Source organism: Prinia subflava, chromosome 14, assembly GCF_021018805.1.
Source record: "Prinia subflava isolate CZ2003 ecotype Zambia chromosome 14, Cam_Psub_1.2, whole genome shotgun sequence".
In the NCBI taxonomy this organism is placed as follows: domain Eukaryota; kingdom Metazoa; phylum Chordata; class Aves; order Passeriformes; family Cisticolidae; genus Prinia; species Prinia subflava.
The window spans coordinates 17,445,773-17,469,141 of record NC_086260.1 but is presented as its reverse complement, the minus strand read 5'-3'; the positions used below and the strand labels follow the sequence as shown (position 1 = coordinate 17,469,141).

Sequence of the window (23,369 nt, the reverse complement as noted above, 5' to 3'; positions counted from 1 at the left end):
CAGCAACTCCTGCACAACATCCCAAGACATTTCTGCCCTAGGGCCACATCCTTTCAATCCACATTGCTGGTCACAAAAGTGTCTGAATGTGCCTCCTGTTCCCAGCAGATCATTCCCATTGCCTCTTTAAGACTGGCATTAGCTTGGATGTGGGACTGTGGTGACACAGATAAAGGGTTTAATCCAGTTGCCAACAAACTTTTTTGGTTAGTTGGATTTCCAGCTAAAGCAGTTCCTCACTCTGCTTCCACACTCAGTTACACAAATTCCAGGGTTTGTGTAAGAAAATTTATATAAATTATATAAACTATTATATTATATATTTAATTTTTTATAAAGACCTGATACTGCTGAATAAGTGTCACAGAAAACCTCATTATTACAAACAAAACTAATACATAAAAATATACCCCAGGTTTTCCTCAGCTGAATGATTTTCCTTAAAAATATTTTAATGGAATGAAACATTATCACCTGGATATCATGTTGGACATGCCAAAATTGTTTTGTGTCATTTACTCCATACACCTGTAAACTTCAGTATCAATCCTTTGTTTGTATATGATAAAATGTTACTTTCTTCATTTGGATTGGGAAAACAATGTGAAATATAAAGGTTTAAGGGCTCCTGAAGTCAAGTCCTTACCTGTGGTGGAGTATAAGGCATTATATCCAAATCACTGGCTAAGGGGGCCTGAAGCTGAGGCATAGAAGGAGTTTCAGTCATGTCACCTTCCTCTTCTCCCATCTCTTCCATGTCCTCATCACCCCCTTCCAACTCAGCAAATTTTGCTTCCAGCTGCTGAATCTTCTTTTCCAGTAGAGGAGATGGCTCTTTCTGAGGAACTATGGGTTTTCTGGAAGGTGGAGGAGGAAGACAAACAGCTAATGAGAACAGACTCTTACCTTACAGTGAAAGGTATTTCTCTTGTTTTTGAAAAGAAAATCAACTTTTCGCAGTTGCTGGCAGGACAATACAGAAACAATGGTGACTTGAGATGTGCCTATGCTTCCTTTCAGAACCCTGAGCAGAACTAATTTTGTGTCTATGCCCAGTGTTTCATTTCAGTCACTTGTTAAGATTTTTTATGAGTTAGAAGGGGATTTCAATACAAGTACTTAATTTCTACAAATGAAGGCAGTTAACACCACAGCTTCCTTAGATTTCACATTTTACTTAGGTAAAAACTTAATATTTTTATTTTATTAATATGAATGTTCACCAACAGGTTTTCCTTACTCATAATGACCACTTAAGTATTTTCACAATATCCAAGAGAAGGTACCAATCTGATAAAGTAATGACTTTTCTTGAAGTCAGAGGAAGAAATAGAAAACATCAATTGGTATTAAGACCATAAAAAGACTGATGCTATCTGGATTTCTTCCCAAGAGTGTGGTTATTTGAAATTACACCTCTGACTTCTGTGGATGTGCTGGGTCAGGCTGGGATGGGTTAATCCCCTGCACAGCAGCTGAGAGGTGCCATGTTTTGGATCTGAGACAATAGTGATAACACATTCTGCTGTCATTAGCCCTGAACAGCTCAGCATCAAGGCCTTTCCTTTTCCTTACTGTGTGCCCCAGCAGGCTGGGCTTGGGCAGTGATTTGGGAGGGGAGAAACCAGGATGGCTAAGCCAAACCAACCAAGGGGGTATTTCATACTCTGACACCGTGCTCAGCAATAAAATATGAGGAGAAGGGGAGGACAGGCAACATTCAGGGTTATTTGTCTTTCCCAGTAACCATTCCATGTGCCAAGGCCCTGCTTTCCAGGAAACAGCTAAACATCTGCCTGCTGATAAAAAGCAGGGAATTAATTCCTTTTCTTGCTCTGTGTGTGCACGTAGCTTTGCTTCACTTTTCCAACTGTTTCTAACTTGAGCCAGGAGTTTTTCTTCTTTCTGCCCTTCAGATTCTCTCCCTTATTCCACTGTGGGGCAGTGACCAAGAGGCTGGGTGGGTGCTCAGCTGCCAGTCCACCACAGTCCAGAGGAGTGCTCAGGTGACCCCCTCATTCCCCTCACATCTTTACCTAAAATAGTATATTTCATCATCTACAACTTTCGCAGACAGCGAGAACCTCTTCAACCCCTTGAATTTCTTCATTTGTTTGTCGCTTTCGTTGTAGCGGCTCTCGCAAAGAAAAACGTCGTTTTCGGAGATTTCTGTTGGTCTGCAGGAGAGGAAGTCTTTGAATGACAGAACGACACACTTTCCTGCAGAAATGAAAGAGCTGGGTAAGAAGGCAGCCACACTTGCAGACTTTTTTTTTTTTAAGTGTGGAAAGTCCATTTTTTTTCCTTTCTCTTAAGTCTGGAAGACTCCTGGAATTTGGCGCAACTACGGAAAATACATCGATTGATATTCCAATCAAATAATGGCACTCACAAGAAACCTACAGCAATTTAATGCAGCTTCTGGATTTTTTCTTTAAGAACTAGAGAACCCACAAAATCACAAGCCCTCATGATCACTGTCAGTTACCGTATCTATCACAGCATCATAACTCCAAAGCAAAATGCACAGCCATCATCTTCTGCACCAAATCAAATTTCAACCTCCTCCTCCTCCTTTCAACCTTCCAGGTAATATGTACTGAAGTAATTACATTAAAGAGTAACAGAGTTTTCTGTTCTCTGGCTGCAAACAATGTTCACTTTCATATCATATATGTAATTCCCTTATTGTAAGAAAGCTTCCTTACAGTGGCTTCTCACCACAGGCAGGAATGGATATTAGAAACTCACTGAATAGAATCTCCTCCCTCCCTCAATGAAAAAGACATACTTGGGATCAAGCCTACACATTGCCTTCCATCACTTCAGACTGTGTAGGAAAAGAAGATGCCCATCAGGTTAAAATTGATAATAATTACCCAAAATACAACTCATGGGACAGGTCTCCTCCAGGTTACTCAAAAACACCTCCTTCTTGTAGAACATTTTAGTTGGCTCATGCTCAGTTTCCTCAGGATGTATGAAGATTGGACCAAAGAAATAGGCGGCTCCATCTCGCACCCACATCTTCTCAATTCTGCAAAGAAACCAAACCAGCAACATCAGTGAAAGGCCATTTCTCCCAAATGAGGCAGTAGGATGTTCAGGAAGACCATCAGTGGAAAATGAATACAGAACAGCCAATTCCAACTGTACAACTGGACCAGGTTTTTATCAGGCAGCTAAAATTCCACCTCAATTTACCAAGACTTTTTAACACTTCACTCACATTTTTTCCCATCCTCTTTTATGCCTTTTTGCAACCAGCCCCTTTTATCCAAGTTATTTTTACAGCTGTAAACTGCAAACAAAGAAGCTGCCCCTACCTCCCTACTCGAGGCCGCACCAGCCCGTGGGATTTTATGAAGACACAGTCCCCAACCTTCAGCCACATGTCATTGTAGCAGAGCTGCTCAAAGTAATGGCAACCAGGCTCCCCATTGGACATTTCCACTGGAACATCTTCCTTGTCCTGCAGAAGAAGCAGCATTTAGAAACATGAGGAAGGAGAAAAACCAAGCACAGAAATAAAGAGATGCCAGGCACCAGTAAAAGGCTTTGCTCTATGTTAATAATAACAACTAAGCACTAAGAAGTGGGTGCAAAGGTTTCCTGAATTAAAACTGCAAAGCCAAAGATACCTTCCATGTCTGTCACAAGCTTTCCTATTTCACAAAGCTCTAATTTTGCCAGAATAGCAATTTACAGGTTCTTTTTTGTTTGAGTGCTTCAAAGGAAATTGGCCAAGCCAAGCCTTGTCAGCTTTGATGGTTTAAAGCCCAGTAATGTGCTTAGGAAGCAAGAACTGAATATATGGCCAAGCTAACAGACACAAAAATATAATGATTCAACTCTCCTATACAATAATATGAACACTCCATGTATTGCTTACAAATTCATACCATCTGCTCTATTTAACTTCTTACTTTTTAGTAAAAATTCAAATTGTGCCTCATTTCATCTTTCAGCCTGAAGTTCCAAAAAGCCAAAAAAACACAGGCTGTCTCACCAAGGCAAGGAAGGAAAAGATCCTATGAGTTTTTGTTCTCTCAGTAGAATTAATTCCATCTTTTGTCATGATGTGAATAAATACATTAATACACACTAGGTGTCTGAGAATGGATGTGCTGGGTACTGTGTTCTCAGGTTCTGTCAGAAAATGCAAAGTGGATTTTTCATGGGTTTTTTTAGTGATTTATGATATTTTATGAGTGTCTTATTTTTCATGGCTCTAAATTTATTTCAGACAAAACTAATTAAAAGGATTTTAATATATTTACCTACATTTAAGTTTTTTTCTTACTCTAGATACAATAAATGAATCATTTTATCCACTATGTTGGACAGAAATATTCTTACGCATTTTGGCAATAAACTACTTAGCTATCAACCACAGAGAGGCCCTAAACAATGGAATATTATGTATTACTTACTGCTGCCTTGCTACTGACTGCCTTACTGAAATGCTACACAACAAAGCATTTCAGCACTGCATGAACTAAAATTAGACTTTTAGTTTTACTGGTTCTTCAGGCTTAGGGCAGGCTTTACAGTAAAAGTGTAATTTTCTGGAGTGGTAAAAAACCCAACCAACTCCATCACATGATCACAAGAAAGAGGCTTGTAACAAAAATTTACAAAGTTTATTGTTTTCTGTTATATCTGATATTTTGTTAGTGTTATTTTACAAATGTCTATAATATAATTTATAACAGAAATATTATATTCATTTATATTTTAATGTGTCTGGATGTAGTGAAACCCAAGCCATGAGGGCCAATGTTTTGTCATTCCCTATCTGTCAAATACAAACAACCTTCCCCTTGCATACCTTTTCAAGATGAAGGATACTTTCTCCCACCTTACTGTCCTCCAGGGTTTCACTGTGCTTCTCCTCATCGACTTTGTCTGTATTGGCAAACACAGAGGCGACTCTGACCACAGGCAGGGGCACATCTCGAGGGACAAATCTCACAGAGCTCACAGGCATAGTCCACAGCTTAATCTTTTTAAATGACTTGGTCTTCGCAGAATAGCGAGACTCGCACACGTAGACGTCCTCATCTCTGAAGTTTTCAGGGCACAATTTAAAATATTCCTGCAGATTGAAGGAAAAATATGAAATATTTCAGCAATACCCACACCCCACAGACACACACTGAACACCCTGTCATGGCTTCAGTGTTCTCTATGCTTCTGTCAGAAGGCTTTTTGCTGTGTTCTCTTCTTCCAGTTTGACGTCCAAGTTTCACTAAGTATAACAAGAAATCTTGCCCTTGGAGATGGAGCTAATTCAGTACAGGTTGGCAAGTGAGAAGAGTTAGGTTTTATTCATTTACCAATCCAGTGCATTACCAAGTACAAGATCTGCAGCCTGAAATCACCTTCACAGGATTTCTGAGCTTTGACTTGGGAAAAGGACACATTCACCAAGCCAGAGGTGACCTCAAGCACAAATCAACCAGCACAGGGAAACTCCATCCCCTGGGTGAACCACGGATCTCAGGAAGCACAGGAAGATCCAAACAGCCCACAGAGGCAAGTCCTATTTTATTTAGATATTAGTGGAATGTCTCTATGATAAGAGTGCCTACAGCTCTACAGGAAATAGAAAGCATTCCTTGTTTTATGAATTAGTCTGAACAGTCTCTCACCTTGACAAACATGACCACACATTTGCCTAAAATTTTGCTAACAGGAACTTTATTGTAATAATCACTTTTAAAAACTTCTTTCTCCAGGAATTTTCGTGTTGCAAGGTGAAAAGTTTCATTTGGTCGATAAAACCAGCAGCCGTAGAGCCATTTCTCTCCTTTAAAACAGAAAACAACAACAAAAAAGAGAAAAGAGATAGAAAAAAAATTTAAAATGACATTCTGTAGTGCATGAGCCAAGTAAGAACAATTAGCAATTGACTGATTAATCAAATGGCCATGTAAACATTTACACTAAGAGCAATCTGCTTTTAAACAGGGCAAAATTCAACTTCTCAGAAAACAAAAACAAGGTGTTTTTTAAAAGTCTGCCAATTGTTATTTCTCCTGACTCAGCAAACTAAAGGAGAAATTCATTCTTATTTACAGATCTTGACTTTCAGGCCTTGAAATGGCTTTGAAGTCCACACAACAATCACCTGATTATTTAAGGAATCTCAGGTAACTGTTTGTAAGTTTTTTAAGAACTATTTATTTCATTTTATGCTGTGACAAATTACATGATGACAAACTCAAACTGATAACAATGATTTATAAAGAAGTCACAAATAGGTACTATTTTTCTAAATCAAAGGAAACCTGTGCCCATCTTTGGTTCAGATTTCTCAGCACAGAAAAACAGTATTCCTCTGCACCTAAATTACAAGGAGTCCATCCCACTCAGAATCCCATCCCTGCAAGGCTTATAATTTGAGGGCAGGCAGATATGAACACCAAAAAAAGCACATGCTGTCCCAAGAATTTTCCATTTGTAATATCTTTTAGAAAAAAGCAACTCAGAAACAAACAAAAACCTCCTTAGCGCTCCAAATAGTTCTGCAAATAAAGTAACATCTACACAGGGAAAAAAAAATAAATTGGAAGCTTAAAATAGTAAGAAGAGGTTTCAGCCTGGTGTTTTGCTGCAGTGAGGACATCCTTACCAGCTGAATCTTCCCACAGCCTCTCGATGCAGACGATGTGGGGCTGCAGGTTGGCCTCTGCAGGCTCCACGTACACATAATCCCCCACGTGGTACATGCTGTTCTTGAAGCTGCAGTCCTGGCTGTAGGTCCGATGCAAACTCGACAGCCCAGCTGATCCAGAGGAATCTTCACTCTTTTCAGCTTCTTATTTCAAGAAGGAAAAAACAGATGTTAGTAATGGCACATTTCCAGATTAGCCAGGAGTCCTGATGGCAGTGCCTCACTCTGAGCCTGAAGTAAGCAGACTTTAATGCTGCTGGCATCTATGAGGGAAGATGATCATGATAGAAAGAGGATTCGAGACAAAATTGCCAACAGCTCTGCTCCTCTCTGTGGAAAGGAGCAATTGGAGAGCTTATTTATTCCTTTAAACATGGTGTACAATGGACAGAAACAGCCAGGAACTGTGAAATAAAGGACCTTCATGGTAGGCTTCATGCCCTACAAAAAGTGCAAGCCCACTCCTCTTCACATCCACAGCAGCCAAAACACAAAAGGCTTATCAAACCTCAGTTCTTTAGCCATGTTAAAAGCATGATCATAGAAAACACCATCAGTATTTATCAAAAAGAAAATGACTAAAAGGTAAATGGGAATATTCATTGTTCAGTTTATTATCTGCAGAAAACTGAAGTAAAAAATGACTATTTTCTTTTTTAATATCCTTGAAATACTACTAGTACCCCAATGTATTCTGATTAAAGAGTTCACATAGGGTTAATATTTACCTACATCTCTTTCTTAAAAGCCCTCTGGCCTGGCTGATAAGGATCATAATAAAATAAGTCTCTCATAACTTGAAAATAAAAGACTGGGGGACAAGCAGACTACTGAGGTCCTTTCAGCAGGCAAAGCTGCAGCAATACATCATATAATTTTCATTTAGTACATTCAAAATTAATGAAACAAAAGTAGCTACCTCTCTTCTCCTCCTCCCTTTTGAGCTTATCCTCCTCTATTTCTTTGGGCAGCTTTTCCTTCTTTTCCTTTTCTACATCGTTGTGAAGATGCTTGGTGGTGTAGCTGAGAGCAGGTGACAGCAGAATCTCTCCATTTTTACACAGTTCATCTCGAATTTTAATGAAGAACTGCTGAAGTTCCACTGCATCCTCGTAGATCTCTGAATCAGTCCTGTACAAAAACATGAGCAACAGAGAAAAAACACAGTTTGTGCAGGGTCAAACAGGAGCCTGAACACACCCATCAATCACCACTCTTTGTGATCAATTGGAGGCCTCACACTGCCAATAGATTTCTGTGCTTCCTCACAAGCAGCAGCAGAGACTGCCTTGAATCCATGAAGCTTTAAGTGATGCTTCACCTGTTAGTCCACTGTCAGTTTGCATTATAGTTTACCCAAAACAGTATTTTTGTATACATCAGTCCTGAAACACCAGGAAAATCATAGGTAATTAGTTGTGACCAAGGCTACTTGTCACTGGACATCTACCATCTGTTAACCTCTGAAAACTTGAATAATAATAGTACTATTAACAATATTGACTTATTTTAATTATCCATGCTCCTCTTAGTAGATGTTTTAAGATAATTTTTTACCTCCTCTCCTTCACAGTCAAGATCTAACCTGCACATTCCCAAAAAAGCTACTGAATTCAAGGAAGACACTACAAAAAGTTGCAAGTGTTCATAGTTTTTGCACAACAACAAAAACAACATAGTTGTTACCACAACTCACTCAAGTGTGACTGTCTCAAAAGAGTAATTCAATATTTGAACAGTTAGAGAACAGCTCTCTTCACTTTTTCAGTTTAAAAGTTAGCAGGGACCTGTTTGTCATATGGTGCTCCTTTGGAAGACTATTGTCAAAATGAGCTCTCAGCAGGAAACTAACTTCTTCCTTGTTTGCAAATCAAAGCAAACACTCCACTGTAGACCTGACAGAGCTTGTGAGATCTGGTTTTCCAAACATCCATATCAAGGAAAGCAAACACTTTAAAAAAACTTCAGCCTTTGTCTAACATTAAATGCAAAACTCATGATAAAGGATACCTGAAAAATAAGGGTTTGCTTACCTGTTCATTCTCCGTGCCCTTTCCAGTACCTCAAACATGTTCTCCTGGAACAAGTCCAATCTTCTATAGCGATTATTTTCAACATTTTTTCGGATAATATCAAAAGTCAGAGGAGGTTTATTGGGGAAGTTGGGATCAACAGCAGGAATCTCAGCTAAGGAGTCGCTGTAGCATCTGCCCTCATCATCCTGGTGGCTCATAACAGATACAAAGAGGTTATGGATAAGTTCCTGGATCAGCAAAGTGACATTGGGCACATGAGAATCCTCATCTCCTTCTATTTCTCTCCGAGTTTCAAGCAGAACTTTGTGGAGGACGAGAGCATCTTTATAAATCAAAGACTCCGGCTCATTGTACGTGCAAGCGTTATTGAACATCATGACAAAGTCCTCCACCATGGAGTCGATGTCCTGGTACTTATTTGCCATCATGTGGCTCCTGATCTTCTCCATGTCCACGGGCTTTTTGATGGTGAGGTAGTAGTCGGGGAGCTCGGAGCGCGACGGCAGCCGCAGGAAGATGGCGCTCAGCCGCCGCCCGCGCTTGTCCGTGTAGTTCTTCACGGCCTCGTACACCTCGTTCAGCTTCTGCTGCATTGGAGTCATGTACTTGGACTTCTTGGGAGAAATGCCACTTTTCCTACCTAACACAACAGAAACAAACAAAGAAGCTAAAACGACAAAGCTGAGAACTTGCACATTTCTTTGTCCATCTCCAGTTTCCAACAGAGAATTGTTCATGGAAGAACCACTTCACTGTGTGACCAAAAGCCTCACAACATGGAGCCCATTCCATTCCCTTATTTTTCATAATTCTATGATTTTTTTTTTAATGTTCTCTTTGGCAACAGAACAACAGAATGCTGCTCCATGCTCCACCTGGCAAAAGACTCCTCAGGCTTCAGCATGAAAAACATCTTTTCCTACCTAACATCATTAACAAACTCCTCTAAACTCATTTTGTTCTTACAGCTCTCCATGAATTTGTCTCTGCAGTTGTTAAAAATCCTGTCATCACAGGGGTTTTGCTATCACTGACATTAAGTATTGAAAATAACCAAATTCCTTTATGAAAAGTAAAATGTAAATTAAGGCCTCCCATGGGATTATCTCGTTGGTTTTTTGATTAACTCAGGCTCTCTGTTACTGCACTGCACAGACTCTGCCTGAGAGTTCTGTACTTTATCTAGGAGCTGCACATTTAATTTGCAAGAGGACTGTGTGCAGTTATTTTCTTTAAGGTTTTTGTGCAATTTTATCTGTCTCAGTTTGCTCAGTTCTGAACACGTATTAAGAGAACATCAGATTTGAGTAGTAGCAAGTTTGTAAAAGCAGCAGCTTGAGGAGCAGATGTGGCAAAGTTCATTTCCATGCTTTTCATGGCTTTCAATAATCTGTCAAATCAAGTTTACTTTTTTTAATCATTTGGTGGAAATCCCAGACATTTAACCAGTGAAATTAAGAGATTTGCTCAATTTGAGAAGTCCTTACTTGACTGAGCACATAATGCACTACTTAACATCTGGATAACACTATATGACTAAATCTTAATCCTTTCACCCGTTCCCAAGTCTTCTTTCTTTACTCTGTGTTACTTTTCTTAGAAATTACTACATGCAAAAACTTAATTCTTTGTAAAATATAGACATGCCATTGCTATCAAGATTTTGAAAATACAATTCTGCTTTCCTTGCCAGTGTTAACAACTGTGCAGAACAGGTCTATTCTAAAAGGAAGATCTGTTCACCGTATTGTGTTTTAAGTATTGAAATGAGACCAGGCAATACACAAGGTTGTCTTACTTAGCTTTAGTTTAGGAGATGCAACATCATCATCTTCAGCCAAGGGTCCCAGCTCTTTCCTTTTTTCTTTAAGGATCTTTTCCAGCATATGGGCATCATTGTACACCTATTAATCAGTAAAGTAATCAAAATCCAACCAGAACAAGGCTTACTGTGTTTAGACTACTTTAGAACTAGCTCCTAAGAAACACTTAAATGCTAGTTTGGAAAAGCTGAAAGCAAAATAGGGTATTTTATTTAAGGGGTACATTTGAGAAATAAGCCTTTCTTTTTAACTGACTTGCACAGGTAAACAAAACTGATGACACCATCTAAATCAGGGAGCTTCAAATGTTGAAGAAATGATCCAATTAAGCTGCATTTCTATTCCAAAGACTATAAAATGGCAAGGAGCAGCTGTGTTATCAGCTTCGTCATCAAACCCTTCTGCTGGGTAATGAAAGATCCCTTGAACCACTGTGATTCCATCAAGGTACAAAGGACTAGAACAGCCCTGGGTTCTTTAAAACCAATCCTGGTGAAGTCCTGTGCAGTAGCTGATCAAGCTCCTTATCAGAAAGAGCTGGAGGTTCCCTACCACTACCCTGTTTCACATCATTCTTGCTGCCTGACAAACATCACGATATAGACACACCCAACAAAACACTTGTAAATGAAAACTCCATTCCTTTCAGACTCATTTTGCTGAGCTAAACCAGTTGGGTCTTCTAGTCTGATATCCCACACTCTCCCCTTCCATTAAAACAAAGCTGTTTTCCTTTTAAGATGTCCTTTCTCAGAAGTTCTGAGAATTTCCTGCTTTAGTTCAATAAAGAATGACAATAAATAATATGAGTAGTATTTGAAGTTAAACCATGCAGAGCAGCAGTGAGTACCTGGGAGCCCTCCTCGTTGTAGTGCCTGGCGTTGCGGAACATGAGCTTCATGTCCTCAATCATGGCCTCCTCTGCCGCGTACTTGTCGTTGCGGATGTTGTGCTCTATCATCTTCAAGTCCATGGGCTCCAGGATAATTTTGTAGTAGTCTGGATAGTCCTTTTTGGATGGCTTAACCATGAAGAGATCACAGAGCCTCCTGCCCGTGCCGGGCTCTCGAGCTTCCAGAACCGCGTTGTACAGGATCTTCATCCGCTGCTTTCGGATGTTCTTTTTACTGCCAGGTTAAGAAAACACAGAGGAAAAGAATAAATGTCACTTATCTCCACTTTTAACACTAATAGCAAAATGATATTACCCTCTACCATGAGGAAACAACCAGAGCCACCTAAACACATACAAGTGCACTAGAATTTGCAAATGACAACAGCATCATAACCAGGAGCCTGACACAGAAACAGGAAACAACTCTTCAAGATGATTGTTCTCTCATTGGCCTTCAGTTCATGTGTTCCACAAAATAAACCAACTAACTCATTTTTCAAAGTGCAAAGGACAGAAAGAGCTCTGAGCCCTTTCCAGCTGCAGAGCAAACAGACCAGTCAGGATCAGGCATCTGAATCCAAGAGCTCAAGATCCAGAGTGAACAGGGTAAAAACCTCCAGTCAGTACCTTTGTGATTATTTCTGATGAACACAGAATATCAAAGACATGAGCTATTTATCTCAGAGTAATTTTGTACATTCTTCAGTACCAAGTAAGGACATCAATGATGTAGTAGAAAGAATTGGTTAAATATTTGTCAATCCAAATGAAGTCTGAAGTCAATAAAGCTCACCAAGCCTGTAAACCCAGGCAGAAAATGGTACGTGCTATTCCCCAAATATCAGCCATCCTTTGTGTAGCTGTTATGTTTACCTCAAGAAATCTGACAGGACACAGCTTATCACAAAGTAGTACATGGCTCCCTGCACACACAGTACATGGCCTATAAGCAAACCAAATAAGGGAGAAGGAAATTTATGTCAATAATGTACAGTCTCAGCTCAGATACTGTGGCACTCAGCAATACCCTCACTACAAAGCACTTGAAAACAGGTTTCCAGTCTGCAATCTGCTTAAGACTTACTCAGGTAGTTATAACTTTCACTATTGCATCATCTGCAAAGACAACAAACACCACAAAAATTACCTTCAAGTACAGAATGTGCAAAATATCCTGGTACAACTTGTTAGAAAACAAACTGCAACACAGATTTCCCATGATGTGGATCTTTTCATCACACATTTAAAATATACCTACTTCGGATAGTCTCATGCCTCACATACCTCTCACTCCTTGGTAAGATCAGCAAAATAACTGAAGAAAACTAACAACAAAAGAACTTCAAAATATATGTTCTATAGGCTAAGAATTACCACTGTTGGAAGATGTTTGTTAGCTGCTCCCACTAGCAGATGAGCAATGCCAGAACACAGACATGCTGCCACATTCCCCATTTTAACACATTTCCAGGTTTTTCTCACTCATTTCAACAGATGTAGGCAAAGCAAAACCAAAGCAGAAATAGCAAAAGGCTTGCCAGTACTCAAGATTCGTGTCATGCATCTGATACATAAAACCGGACATTCAACTTTCTTCTGGGTAACTTCTTTTCCCAATAGGATGGATTTTGCATGGGTTGCTGGTTTCCTTTTCCAGCAACATTTTGGAATTCCTCTCAATGCTTCACTTGTGTAATCAGCAGCATTAATGATCTTCTTTTCCTTGCTATTGTTCCACGAGTGGGTAACAAGTATCGAACTAACAACATCAAAAGCATTTTCAGGTGCTCTTCAGGCATCACTCTGATCTCCCTTGCCTATGAACACAGGAAATCCCTTCTTCCCTTCCCTCTTTTATTGCTCTTAGATGACAAGGCCTGACAGATTTTTTCCTTTTAATCATTTCAGTGTTGTCTGGCACAAGGTGATCACAAGCAACATCGGGTTAAAAGCTCACTGATGACAAGTTGACTTGCTTGATTAGTTTAGCACTTCTTTTTGAATGTGAAGAACACAAAGCTAGCAATTTTTGCAGTTTGTTCCCTGATTACTTGATTTTGTGGTCTGCCTTTCCTTTCCATTACATTTCTTCTTCCCAGCATCCCTAGACTGCACCACCTCCTAAATCTATGTTCATATTTTCTCTCTGAAGTTTTTTAATGAGTTTTTTGCACTTAGTTGATTGTTCTTCAGTGACCCTTTGCTGATGCTCTACTCCATTCCCCTCCTGCCCCCACAACTGTTCTTCCTCTGACAAAACAAGAAGTAAACATCCAGGAAGTCTATGTTCATAAGCAACACCAAAGAAAGAAGCTGAATTGCAATTTTACACTGGCTTTTGCTACCACTGCAATAATATTATCTGAGCTGGAATTTATTTCAAATGACACCCTAAGGCAGACTGGAGAAAGTGCCTCTTGCTGGAGTGAAATGCACCACGAGTATTAATTACAAAACAGCTATCACCATAAAGAATACCTTCCATAAGCCATCATTATGCTCAGCAGAAGAGTCTGTTGCAAATCACTGGGAATTTGGTTTATGTTACAGGACCCTAAGTAATCAACTTCTTATAACCAGTTTACCTATTTGTCAGGGTAAAATAAAACAACTCCCCCAAAAAAATCCTGGAATCCACTGACAAAATCACCTAATTCAGTGCAATTACAGTGCCCACTTTACTTACTGATGTTGACAACTGCCAACTAATAGATCAAACTAGGGAAATAATGGTCAGAAAATAGTTTTGAATTAATTAGAATCAACACTTAATGATGTTTCAGAATTCCAAATCCTTACACAAATGCCAAAACCATGGTTTAATACTCCCTTTAACAAGAAGAGATGCAGCAATGTTACAGCTTGCAGGAGCTATAGAAGCAGATACCTTTTCCTTTTGGAGCTTCCAGTATCAGATGTAGCAGAAGAAATCATGCTGTCCCCATCCTCAATGTCATCCCTCCTAGCAAGCTCCTTCTTCTTTGCCTGAAAAAAGAACAAATCCCTGAAGTCAAATTCACTGCTGGACACTTCCAGAACAGAATTAAATAGCAGTATAGTTCTTTTAAACTGACAGATCATCTTTTGATGAATCAATTTGAAAACAATGCCATTTCAGACTGCAGCACTTAGCTGGAACATTTAATGAAATCTGAAAGGTTTTAGCCTTATTCAATTACATTCAAACTCTAAAAAAACCCTACATCATCAATTTTCTCACAATTTAATTAGGTTAGTAGTCACAGTAAGGAATAAAGTGACTGAAAGAAATCACAGAAGGCAGCAAGTGTGCTGAGCAAAAATCACTTCAGAATGCTCTCCATTCCCATACTTCCACCTAAGCAAGAAAATACTTCTGCAAATAAGGTCTAGTTAAAAATTATTTTGGAAAAATATCCATTAGGGAAATCTGTTTACATGTGAAGTTACATCTTTCTGCTTGTTCTCCTCCACATACCTGCATAACCTGTTGCAATTTTAGCACTCTTTTATAGATGGCAGAATTGGGGACATTGTAGCGCTTGGCATTTTCAAACATCAAATTCAAATCAGCCTCCAACTGATCTAAAGTTTCGTACTCATGGTTTTTCAGCTTGGTTCTGCAAAAGAGAAATACCAATCAGCTATTTCACTAGTGACACAGTGTAAAACAGTTCTTTAATATCCTCATTTTCATGATGAATCAATAGTTGAAGAGCGTTAACTACAGAAATGGAATTTACTGTTTGATTCTCTAGTAACATCTTCCACTTGTAACTACATTAGGGAAACACATCTCCTCAAAGAATGGTTCCAGTAATTTCAGAAGTTGTGGAGACTGAAGCCCTGTTTTCATACTTGGGTGGGATGTTACAGGTGAGGCAGCAGCACAGCCTGCTGAGACTGCAGTGCCCCTGAGCCCTGACCTCAGGCCAGGCCAGCTCTGCACAGCCCCAAACGCTGGCTTCCCTCCATCAATTCCTCTCAGCTTCAGTGGGAGCCAAAAGCACCCAGCACCTCTTAGTTAAACCTTTCAGTTTGTGCCCTCTCTTAAAAAACCACCTGGTTATTGATTGGTGATATGTGCAAAGTGCACTTCACATGAAAACAGTTACAAGAGGAGTAATAACAACAACAAAAGTCAATTTTCATATGCTAAACACATGAATCAACATGAGTAAATGCTTAATGTGTTTTCTTGAACAATGCTGAAAGTTCTAGCCAACTTTTTTTAAACCTTCCAATACTTCATTACACACAGCAGAAAATATTAATCTGCAGCAGCACAAGCTCCAAAGGCTGTCAGAGCTGCAACACAGCTTCCTCACCCTCCTGCCTGGCACAGTCACCAGCCACACACCCCCTCCACACCCAGTCTGGCTTCTGCAGCACTGCCTGAATGTGTCCCTGCTTGATGGAGCATTATCACTAGCACAGAATAAATTTAACATAAAACCTTTCAGTCCCAAGCTTGCTCCTACCACCATTTGCTTATGCACTACCCAACAATCAAGGTGCAGGCCATCTGATTTTAAACAAACAATTTACATTCATAGCTGTGTTCATCAAAGGCCTGAAGCAAAAGTCAAAATCCAGGCTTAGACTGAATGGTTTGAAAAGTGACAACTTCCAGGGACATGAGGAATGAAAAATGTACAGGCACAGAAGTAATCCTGTTCTAGCCTGCAAAGAATCTCCTCTCCAACCATTCTCTGTAGGTGCTGTCAGCAAACAACAGGATTATTAATTAGGTATTTACATAGGTACTTTGAACAGATTTAATTACACTCAGACTCAACAGAACTCAATCATGACTTCCCTGGAATTAGAGGATGAAGTGCAGCTTCACCATAAATTTTCAACAAGCCATCTCACCAATTTTGGGAAGAAAGGATTTTATAAACATCAGTTTATTTCACAAAGTGAGGCTGAAACTAACCAAACCCATGGCTCTACAGAAAGCCACTGCCAACATAACACAAATTATATACCAGAAACTAAGAGAATTTTCTGTGAAAGTTATTGACAGGGATATAACTGTACCTGAAAGTATGAGTAAAACTAGAAAGAATTTCCTTTTAAACAAAATTACCTTTGCAAAATGAGGGAAAAAAAGTTTAAAAGTAAGGCTACAGTTTCGTAAGACCATTAAGCCAAAAACAACACTGGCATGATATTTAATTTGGTTGAAATCAGAGTATTAATTAAAAGAATACTGTAAGTTGTCACTCAGCTGCCTAAAATGTGTACCACAAACTCATCAGTCCTTCCAGGTGGGATATCTGCAAGGACTGAAGGTGAGACATACTCCTTCCATATAACCAAAAGATCCATTTATTAGAGAAACAGCCTAAAAATTTCCTACTGAAAAAAAATCCAAACATCAGGTTAAGTTCAGTTATGCAACTTATTTTCTTTTATTCAGAATTGTCAAGTGTTAGTCCTGCCTCATCAGGGAAAAACAACCCACTAATAAAGAATGAGTGGGATCAAGAGCTGCATTTGACAAATGTCCTATTGAAGATGACAGTCTTCTTATAAAATACATCGGGAACCTTCTTTATTTGAACCTGTGATTTTATAAAGATCTTACATACAACATGCACTGAAAGTACTTGCTAAGGTAGGAACACCGGTCACACAAACAGAAGACTTCAAAAGTATACAATGTTCACCAAATAATAACTTACATTAACTGACAAAAGGAATGAAAGAACTCCTAAATCTCAGATAAAGTGAAAATTTACAATGTATTCAAAATACTAGGGACATCATTTTCTCTTCCAAATTGACTCATTCATAAATCAAGCAAACAAAACCACAGAAGTTCTCCATAAACCCTTCAAACTTTAGCCCAGGCACCAGTCTCTACTACTTCAAAATTAGTTCCACTCCATGATTTGCCATATTGCTAAAACTGCTTAAGTTATATGGCAAAATATGTTTAACCAATGCTGACTTTTACTATAAGCTCTACTCAAGACTTTTATAACTAATCCAAAACCACCAAGAGCCACCACAAAATTCAAGAGAACCTCAACACATCACATAAATGCAACATTTTGATTCTTGTGTCACAGAGCATTGTCCAAAAGAGCTCACACTCATAAGATAAATTCATTTGGATTTCCCAAGAAGTAGCTATTGCACAAACCCAAGTGTGTTTTACACAGATCCCCACAGATTTTTAAACCTCAGCTGCAACCCCAGGAGCACAAGACACCAGGGCGTGTTGTGAAGGTACCAATTTCAGTGCCTGTACTCCCACATGTGTTTTAGAGAGCTGCTGCCAGGGAATTCCCTGGCACACCTTCCTGCTCTGGTATAGAAAAGCCTGGCCCATTGCCTTGGGGATCATTCTTCTCAACACTGTAAAATTTAACAAGGAACAGTTCTTCTAAGCTTGCTAGGATCCAGCACTTATGCACTTGGTAACTGAACATAGTCTCCTGCATGATTTCCTGACTGTTCCTGTGGTTATTTTAATTAACAGAATGACTCTTCCCCAGCAATGTCAACTTTACATTAGGCACTTTTATCACATGTCAAAGTCATAGCCTTGACAGCATCATGCCTTTCTCTTTAAATAAGATTTTCTTGTTCTTGAGCTTTGCCCCCCTTGAGGCAGGGAATTCTCATCGATGTGCTGAACACCTGGTGGGAGAGAATGCAGGGGCAGCCAGGGTCCTCTCAGCTGTGTCCACTGACTGGGCCAGAGGTGAGTGAACAAATGGAAAACAGAGGGAATTTCAGCTGAACAGAGATGTTTTTTACTGTGAGGGTGGTCAAACCCTGGTTGCCCCGGGAGGATGTGGAGCCTCCATCTATGGAGATCACCAAAACCTGACTGGACACTGTCCTGGGCACGAGGCTGTGGGTGACAGAGCCAGGGTTGGCAGGATGGTCTCCCTCCAGCCTCAGCTAGTCTGTCATTCTGTGAACAGCAAGCAGCAGGAAATTAGGAAATGCTAAAAGCCATCAGCATGATTGCCTCCCACCTCCAGGAACAGCTCAGGATGAGCACTCAGCTCAAATGACTGAGATTCATAACACTCAAAGTGACTGAGAGCCGGGATAGGTAAAATCTCATTAAACCAAAACACACCACACACTCCTTCTGGAAATGATGTATTCTTTTAAAGACTTTTCCTGCATTTAGCACACACAAATCCCCCTGAAATACATGACTAGCTGTAAAATTTGCAACAGGCACACATTTCACAGTTCACTCTGGCAGGACAGCTGAGGCAGCCAGATGCCAGAGCCAAACAGACATGAAATAGGAATGGCAGGCTTCACTCCACCTCCTTCAGCTTTTCACTTTCCTCTCCCCATCCAGGGACAGAAGGTATGCTCTATATAGGTACATCTCAAAAAAATCCCCAAACTACCAAACATCAAAAAAAAAACACCACCATAAGAAAAGAAGGAAAAAACCCCACAGAAAACCAAACACTCAAAACCTAACAAACAATCTCCACTCCTAGAGAGTGGCAGTTTAGAATACCCAAAGGCATATTAGCAGTGTCAGCAAAGCCACGATGCTTCAGTTTTCCCCAAAGCACATCAGTTTAATGTACATATGCATGACTTCAAGGCTTTTCAGATACAGTAAGAAGTGAAGATTACATGGTAATTTAAAAGACAGCTGAATTTCAGAATTTGCAGGAAGTCAGACTTCTACAAACATTGTACTTTAATTTGTGAGCCTAAAAAGCCTGGCTGTTCCTTTTTTTTATTTTCTAAGCCCCCAGGCAGTAAGTCAAGTTACTTTTTTGTACAGTTCTTCATATACTTGTATAGAATTTCTGTGCTGCTCACACAGCCAGATGCAACCTGCCTACGCTGTAAGGAAAGCAGAAATGCAGCTGCCTCTCTATGGCAAGTTATTTGTTCTATAACTGATATCAAGGGTATTTTTAATGGAAAATCTCTCCCAAACAAATCTGTTTATATATAATTTGAGCCAATACTTTTAGGTACATTCAGGCACAAATTGTCAATGATTCTTCTCAATTTCACTGTTTGTTTTTCTCATCAAGTACATTTTGTGCTTTGTTCAAGGCAAGACACTTTCTTTGCCACTATTACAGCTGTACTAAGACATAAGAAAAAAATGCTTTAAAGCCACTGATGGAGAGATAACCAGTGTGGCAGCTTTTATTCCCCAGCACATGCAAAACACCTTTGACAAGATAAAAAACCAAAAAGCAGTTAGTCTTTGGTTTGACAAAGACACAGCTCATTCAGCAGCTACATCAAGTCTGACAGACTGCATTTTGGTATAACTAAAATGTCCAGACCAGTGCATCAGAGTGGATTACGAAGGGAGGAGCAGCCCAGTGCTCCCTCACTGAAGCTGAAGGACTGGTACTCCCAGGGAGAGGCTTGGGCAGGGCCTGCAGCCCCAGTGCCCCTGGCAGGAGGCCTGGGCCCCCCGAGGCTGGGCAGCACCACCAAAGCCCATTAATGCTCCAGGACTCTGCTCACACCGGTGTATCCTGAGCCACCAAAGAAAGACACTGCTCACTTCACTCGGGGCTTTAATCTGACAGCTGCACTCTGGCAGCTCACAGACCCTTCATGGCTCACAGATTTAGAAATGCTGAACTGCTGGCTTCAGTGCAGAACAGCTACATCATCATGACAATAATTATTCTCCACAGTTACACGGTGACCCAGACAGGAGGATTGTAATTGCAACCATCTTCCTACCATTCACACTGAAGACTAAAAAACTTCACTTTTTAACTTAAAACACATGGCAGTAAGAGGCAATCAAGCCATCATGGTCAAGGAAAAAGAAAAATGGGGAGTTCTGCAAAAACTTTCATCTCTGCTGCACACTTAGCCTTCAGAATTATTCATATGGCATTTTTCAGGCACATTAAAAATGAAATTCAATGAAAAATAAACCCACCAGCAGCCATGTATCACAGTCTTTAGATGATCTAAAGACTAATGCAGACTGAGCTGAAACAAGCAGCAATCAGATTTAGAGAAGAGATGATGCAAACCCTGCATTAGGTACCAACAACTTGACCATAAGAGAAGATTCAGGAATAAAAGAAACCCTTGAATAATTTCACACCAGATATAGTTTGCATTCTGTTTTCTTACCTGATCTGCTGCAATGAAATGGGTGTTTTAATTTGCTGATAATAATCAGGATACTTTTTCTTGGAGGGCAGGTGGAAGAAGGGTTCAGAGATGAGCTGGCCCTGGTTGTTCCGGCAACTTCTAACGGTGTCGTAGAGCTGGTAAAGAGGACTGGAAGTGTCCATGAAGGAGGTGATGCTCTCAGCCTCAGACTCCCCCTCCTCATACCGAGCAGCAGCTGCACAGAGAGAAAGCAAAACCAGGAAACTCAGCAGGACAACTCAGGGTGGGTTTTTTGGTGGATAAAGGTCTAAAGCAGAAGAAAAGGAAACCTTGTTCTGGTAGTCAGATTCACACCTCAGAAAATGACACAACACATACCTAATGAGCCTCAAGCAGACAAAAAAAGGGCACTTTATTGCAATTCTTTAGACAATCACAGCTCAATACAATACTGTAAAGCTTAGCAGAAAAAAATGACACTAAAGCCTAATGATGCCCCTCTAATATATACAGCAAATGAAGATGAAATAAATGTTTTACAGTGATTATGTAATAAGCCTAAAGAATTCAGACTAAGTCTTTAAAAATTTCATAGCAAACTTTTCTGGTTATCTTGTTTTAGGATTAGGATGAATGAAAGAAAAGCTATGAAGAGCTAACACTTAATGCAAATAAAATTAGGAGAAATATTACATGAACAACCAAAACACAACAGGAATGAGAAAACACTGGTACTGGAAACACAGGATGGGCAGCAATAAATGGCCAGGTCTCCTGCACATCCCAGTAGCACAAACAGTGCAATTTGTACCTTGCAGATAGAAATAACAAAATCTACATGGCTTTGCACATGCTAGAGTTAAATTATTCACCCTTTTCCCCTCTGTGAGTCTGAAGCACAGCCTGGCAGGTGACCCACTGGGTAATGCAGCTACACAAAATGGAGTTCTCTAACCCCAGGTTTCCAGCTGGTATTCCCATTATTGCTCAGAAGAGGCTGGCACAGCTTTAATCTCTCTATCCACGTTCAGTAAAGTCATCCAGAAATGATGACAAAGCCAGGGGACACTCAGGCTGTAACAACACAGGGCTGTCCTCTGCAGCCTGACACCAGATCCATGTCAGTGTGTAGGACCTACCAGGGCCAGAGGCAAAGCTAAAACACAACCAGGCATCAGCAATGTGCAAATGTGCAATGAAGATGTTCATTACTGATTTGGGGAGACACTTGAAATTATCCTGATGATGCCAATCAGCCTCACTTAATGACCCAGCATCTCCTCCACCACAGCCAGCAAAGCAGGAGCTGGACAGAATAACTCAGGTAGAAACAAACCACTGGAGCCATCACTGAAATCAGGGAAAGTTTCAAAAATAGATTATGGTTTAGTTTACTCAAAGAGTTTGGTCTGTTTACTCAAATTGTTCAGTTCTGAGTGCTCCACCAAAAAGTAAGAAACAAACAGAAAAAGCAGAATAACTTGTTTCTAAGAAAGAGAAAACAAAGAGACTAGTCAAGTATTTGCTGTTTTCTGCTCTGTGTGAGCCAGCAACTAAACAGTTCAATACCCTAAATGAAATGTACTTTCGTTGTGTTGAAAGTAGAACACAAAGCATTCCTTAAAAAGAAATCTAGGTAAATTAGGTATTAATTAGTAATCATCAAATGTACTAAAATGAAAGCATTTATGTATTATAGTTTTACTGTATTTTTATAGTTATATAACATGCAGCTATAAATATTTCATTATGATGTGCATGTTCTTTAAAAGTGATGTGTAAACATCATATATTCTCAGATAGCTAGAAAATTGTAGTGATGTCCTAATAGGAAACCCCTGTTAAGGTAAAGAATCTCTCTATTAAAAGCCAAAGAAGAATGTATTATTCAGACTAGAAGATAGAAAAATTCTTATTTTTGCAATAATAATAGTTTTATTCTTATAGAGCAAACAATCTGATGCAAGACTGCACATTATTTAATGTGCAGCAGCACCAGGTTCCACATCCCCAGCAGGCTCTGGCAGAGGACAGGGACAGGCAGTTATTGCCCTTTTGTGATGCTGTAACCACAACTACGATTTGCAGATACCACAAAAACCCCACTGTCTCCTTTGTGGTCCCAAAGCACCCAAACAACAATGAATGCTCAATGTCCAAATGAATATAGCTGCCAGTAAAAACAAAACCAGTATCCAGTCTTAAACCATCTCTAAATGAAACAGTAAAAACTAAGCACCCTTGTTTACAAAATTAAATACATGCAAGTAATACATAATGACCACCTATGCCTGCCTCTACAGACTTGTAATGAGGAGCAAGGGAGCTGCCAGAGCTGCTCACTTCTTGTAACCTGGAGATGGGAATGTTCTACATGCTCCATCACACCAAAGCACCACCTGCAGCTGTCAGGATAAACTCTCAGTTGCAAACTGATATTGTTCATTGCTTAGGCAACAACTACAACCAAAGAAGCTCATAAAGCTTCAATATTCTGCTTCAAGGAGAGAGTGGAGAGGGTTCTGTTAATGTTCAGTCATGGAGCCCTGCTCTCATTTATTGTAACCATCGTTAGAGGAATGAAAAAAAATGAGACAGCAGAGCAATTAATAAAAATACCACTTGGTTTAAAGATAAACCCTGGTCACCCAGAGACTGACAGCATAGGGTTGTCCGAGTAGTACACTGGAAGGACAGAAAATTTTAGGGGGTGACAAGTCTGCTAAAAAAAAATAACATTGCCTATTAGGTGAAGGGAATAAAGACAGGAGAGCTTCAACAGCAGCAAGGCAAAAGTCTCACATACAGAGAGAGGTCCCGTGAAAATTACAGTAATGTCCATAGCAAAGGTGGCA

The 23,369-nt window shown here is 39.8% G+C and overlaps 1 protein-coding gene across 5 annotated transcripts in view; it reads right to left on the bottom strand.

Moving 5' to 3' along the window:
* The window catches only part of PBRM1 (polybromo 1), a 58,103-nt gene that overhangs the window by 19,275 nt on the left and 15,459 nt on the right, over nucleotides 1-23,369 (bottom strand). For 4 of the 5 annotated variants that reach the window (XM_063411524.1, XM_063411519.1, XM_063411522.1 and 1 more), the window contains exons 11-24: nucleotides 20,533-20,749; nucleotides 14,891-15,032; nucleotides 14,321-14,418; nucleotides 11,389-11,665; nucleotides 10,514-10,619; nucleotides 8,713-9,355; nucleotides 7,599-7,810; nucleotides 6,638-6,823; nucleotides 5,655-5,812; nucleotides 4,832-5,098; nucleotides 3,327-3,472; nucleotides 2,880-3,037; nucleotides 2,037-2,220; nucleotides 647-857 (exon numbers count right to left, since the gene is read on the bottom strand). In XM_063411524.1, the coding sequence (XP_063267594.1) occupies nucleotides 647-857; nucleotides 2,037-2,220; nucleotides 2,880-3,037; nucleotides 3,327-3,472; nucleotides 4,832-5,098; nucleotides 5,655-5,812; nucleotides 6,638-6,823; nucleotides 7,599-7,810; nucleotides 8,713-9,355; nucleotides 10,514-10,619; nucleotides 11,389-11,665; nucleotides 14,321-14,418; nucleotides 14,891-15,032; nucleotides 20,533-20,749 (3,005 nt within the window). The remainder of the gene's footprint in view (nucleotides 1-646; nucleotides 858-2,036; nucleotides 2,221-2,879; nucleotides 3,038-3,326; nucleotides 3,473-4,831; nucleotides 5,099-5,654; nucleotides 5,813-6,637; nucleotides 6,824-7,598; nucleotides 7,811-8,712; nucleotides 9,356-10,513; nucleotides 10,620-11,388; nucleotides 11,666-14,320; nucleotides 14,419-14,890; nucleotides 15,033-20,532; nucleotides 20,750-23,369) is intronic. The other variant, XM_063411521.1, reaches the window with a different exon arrangement.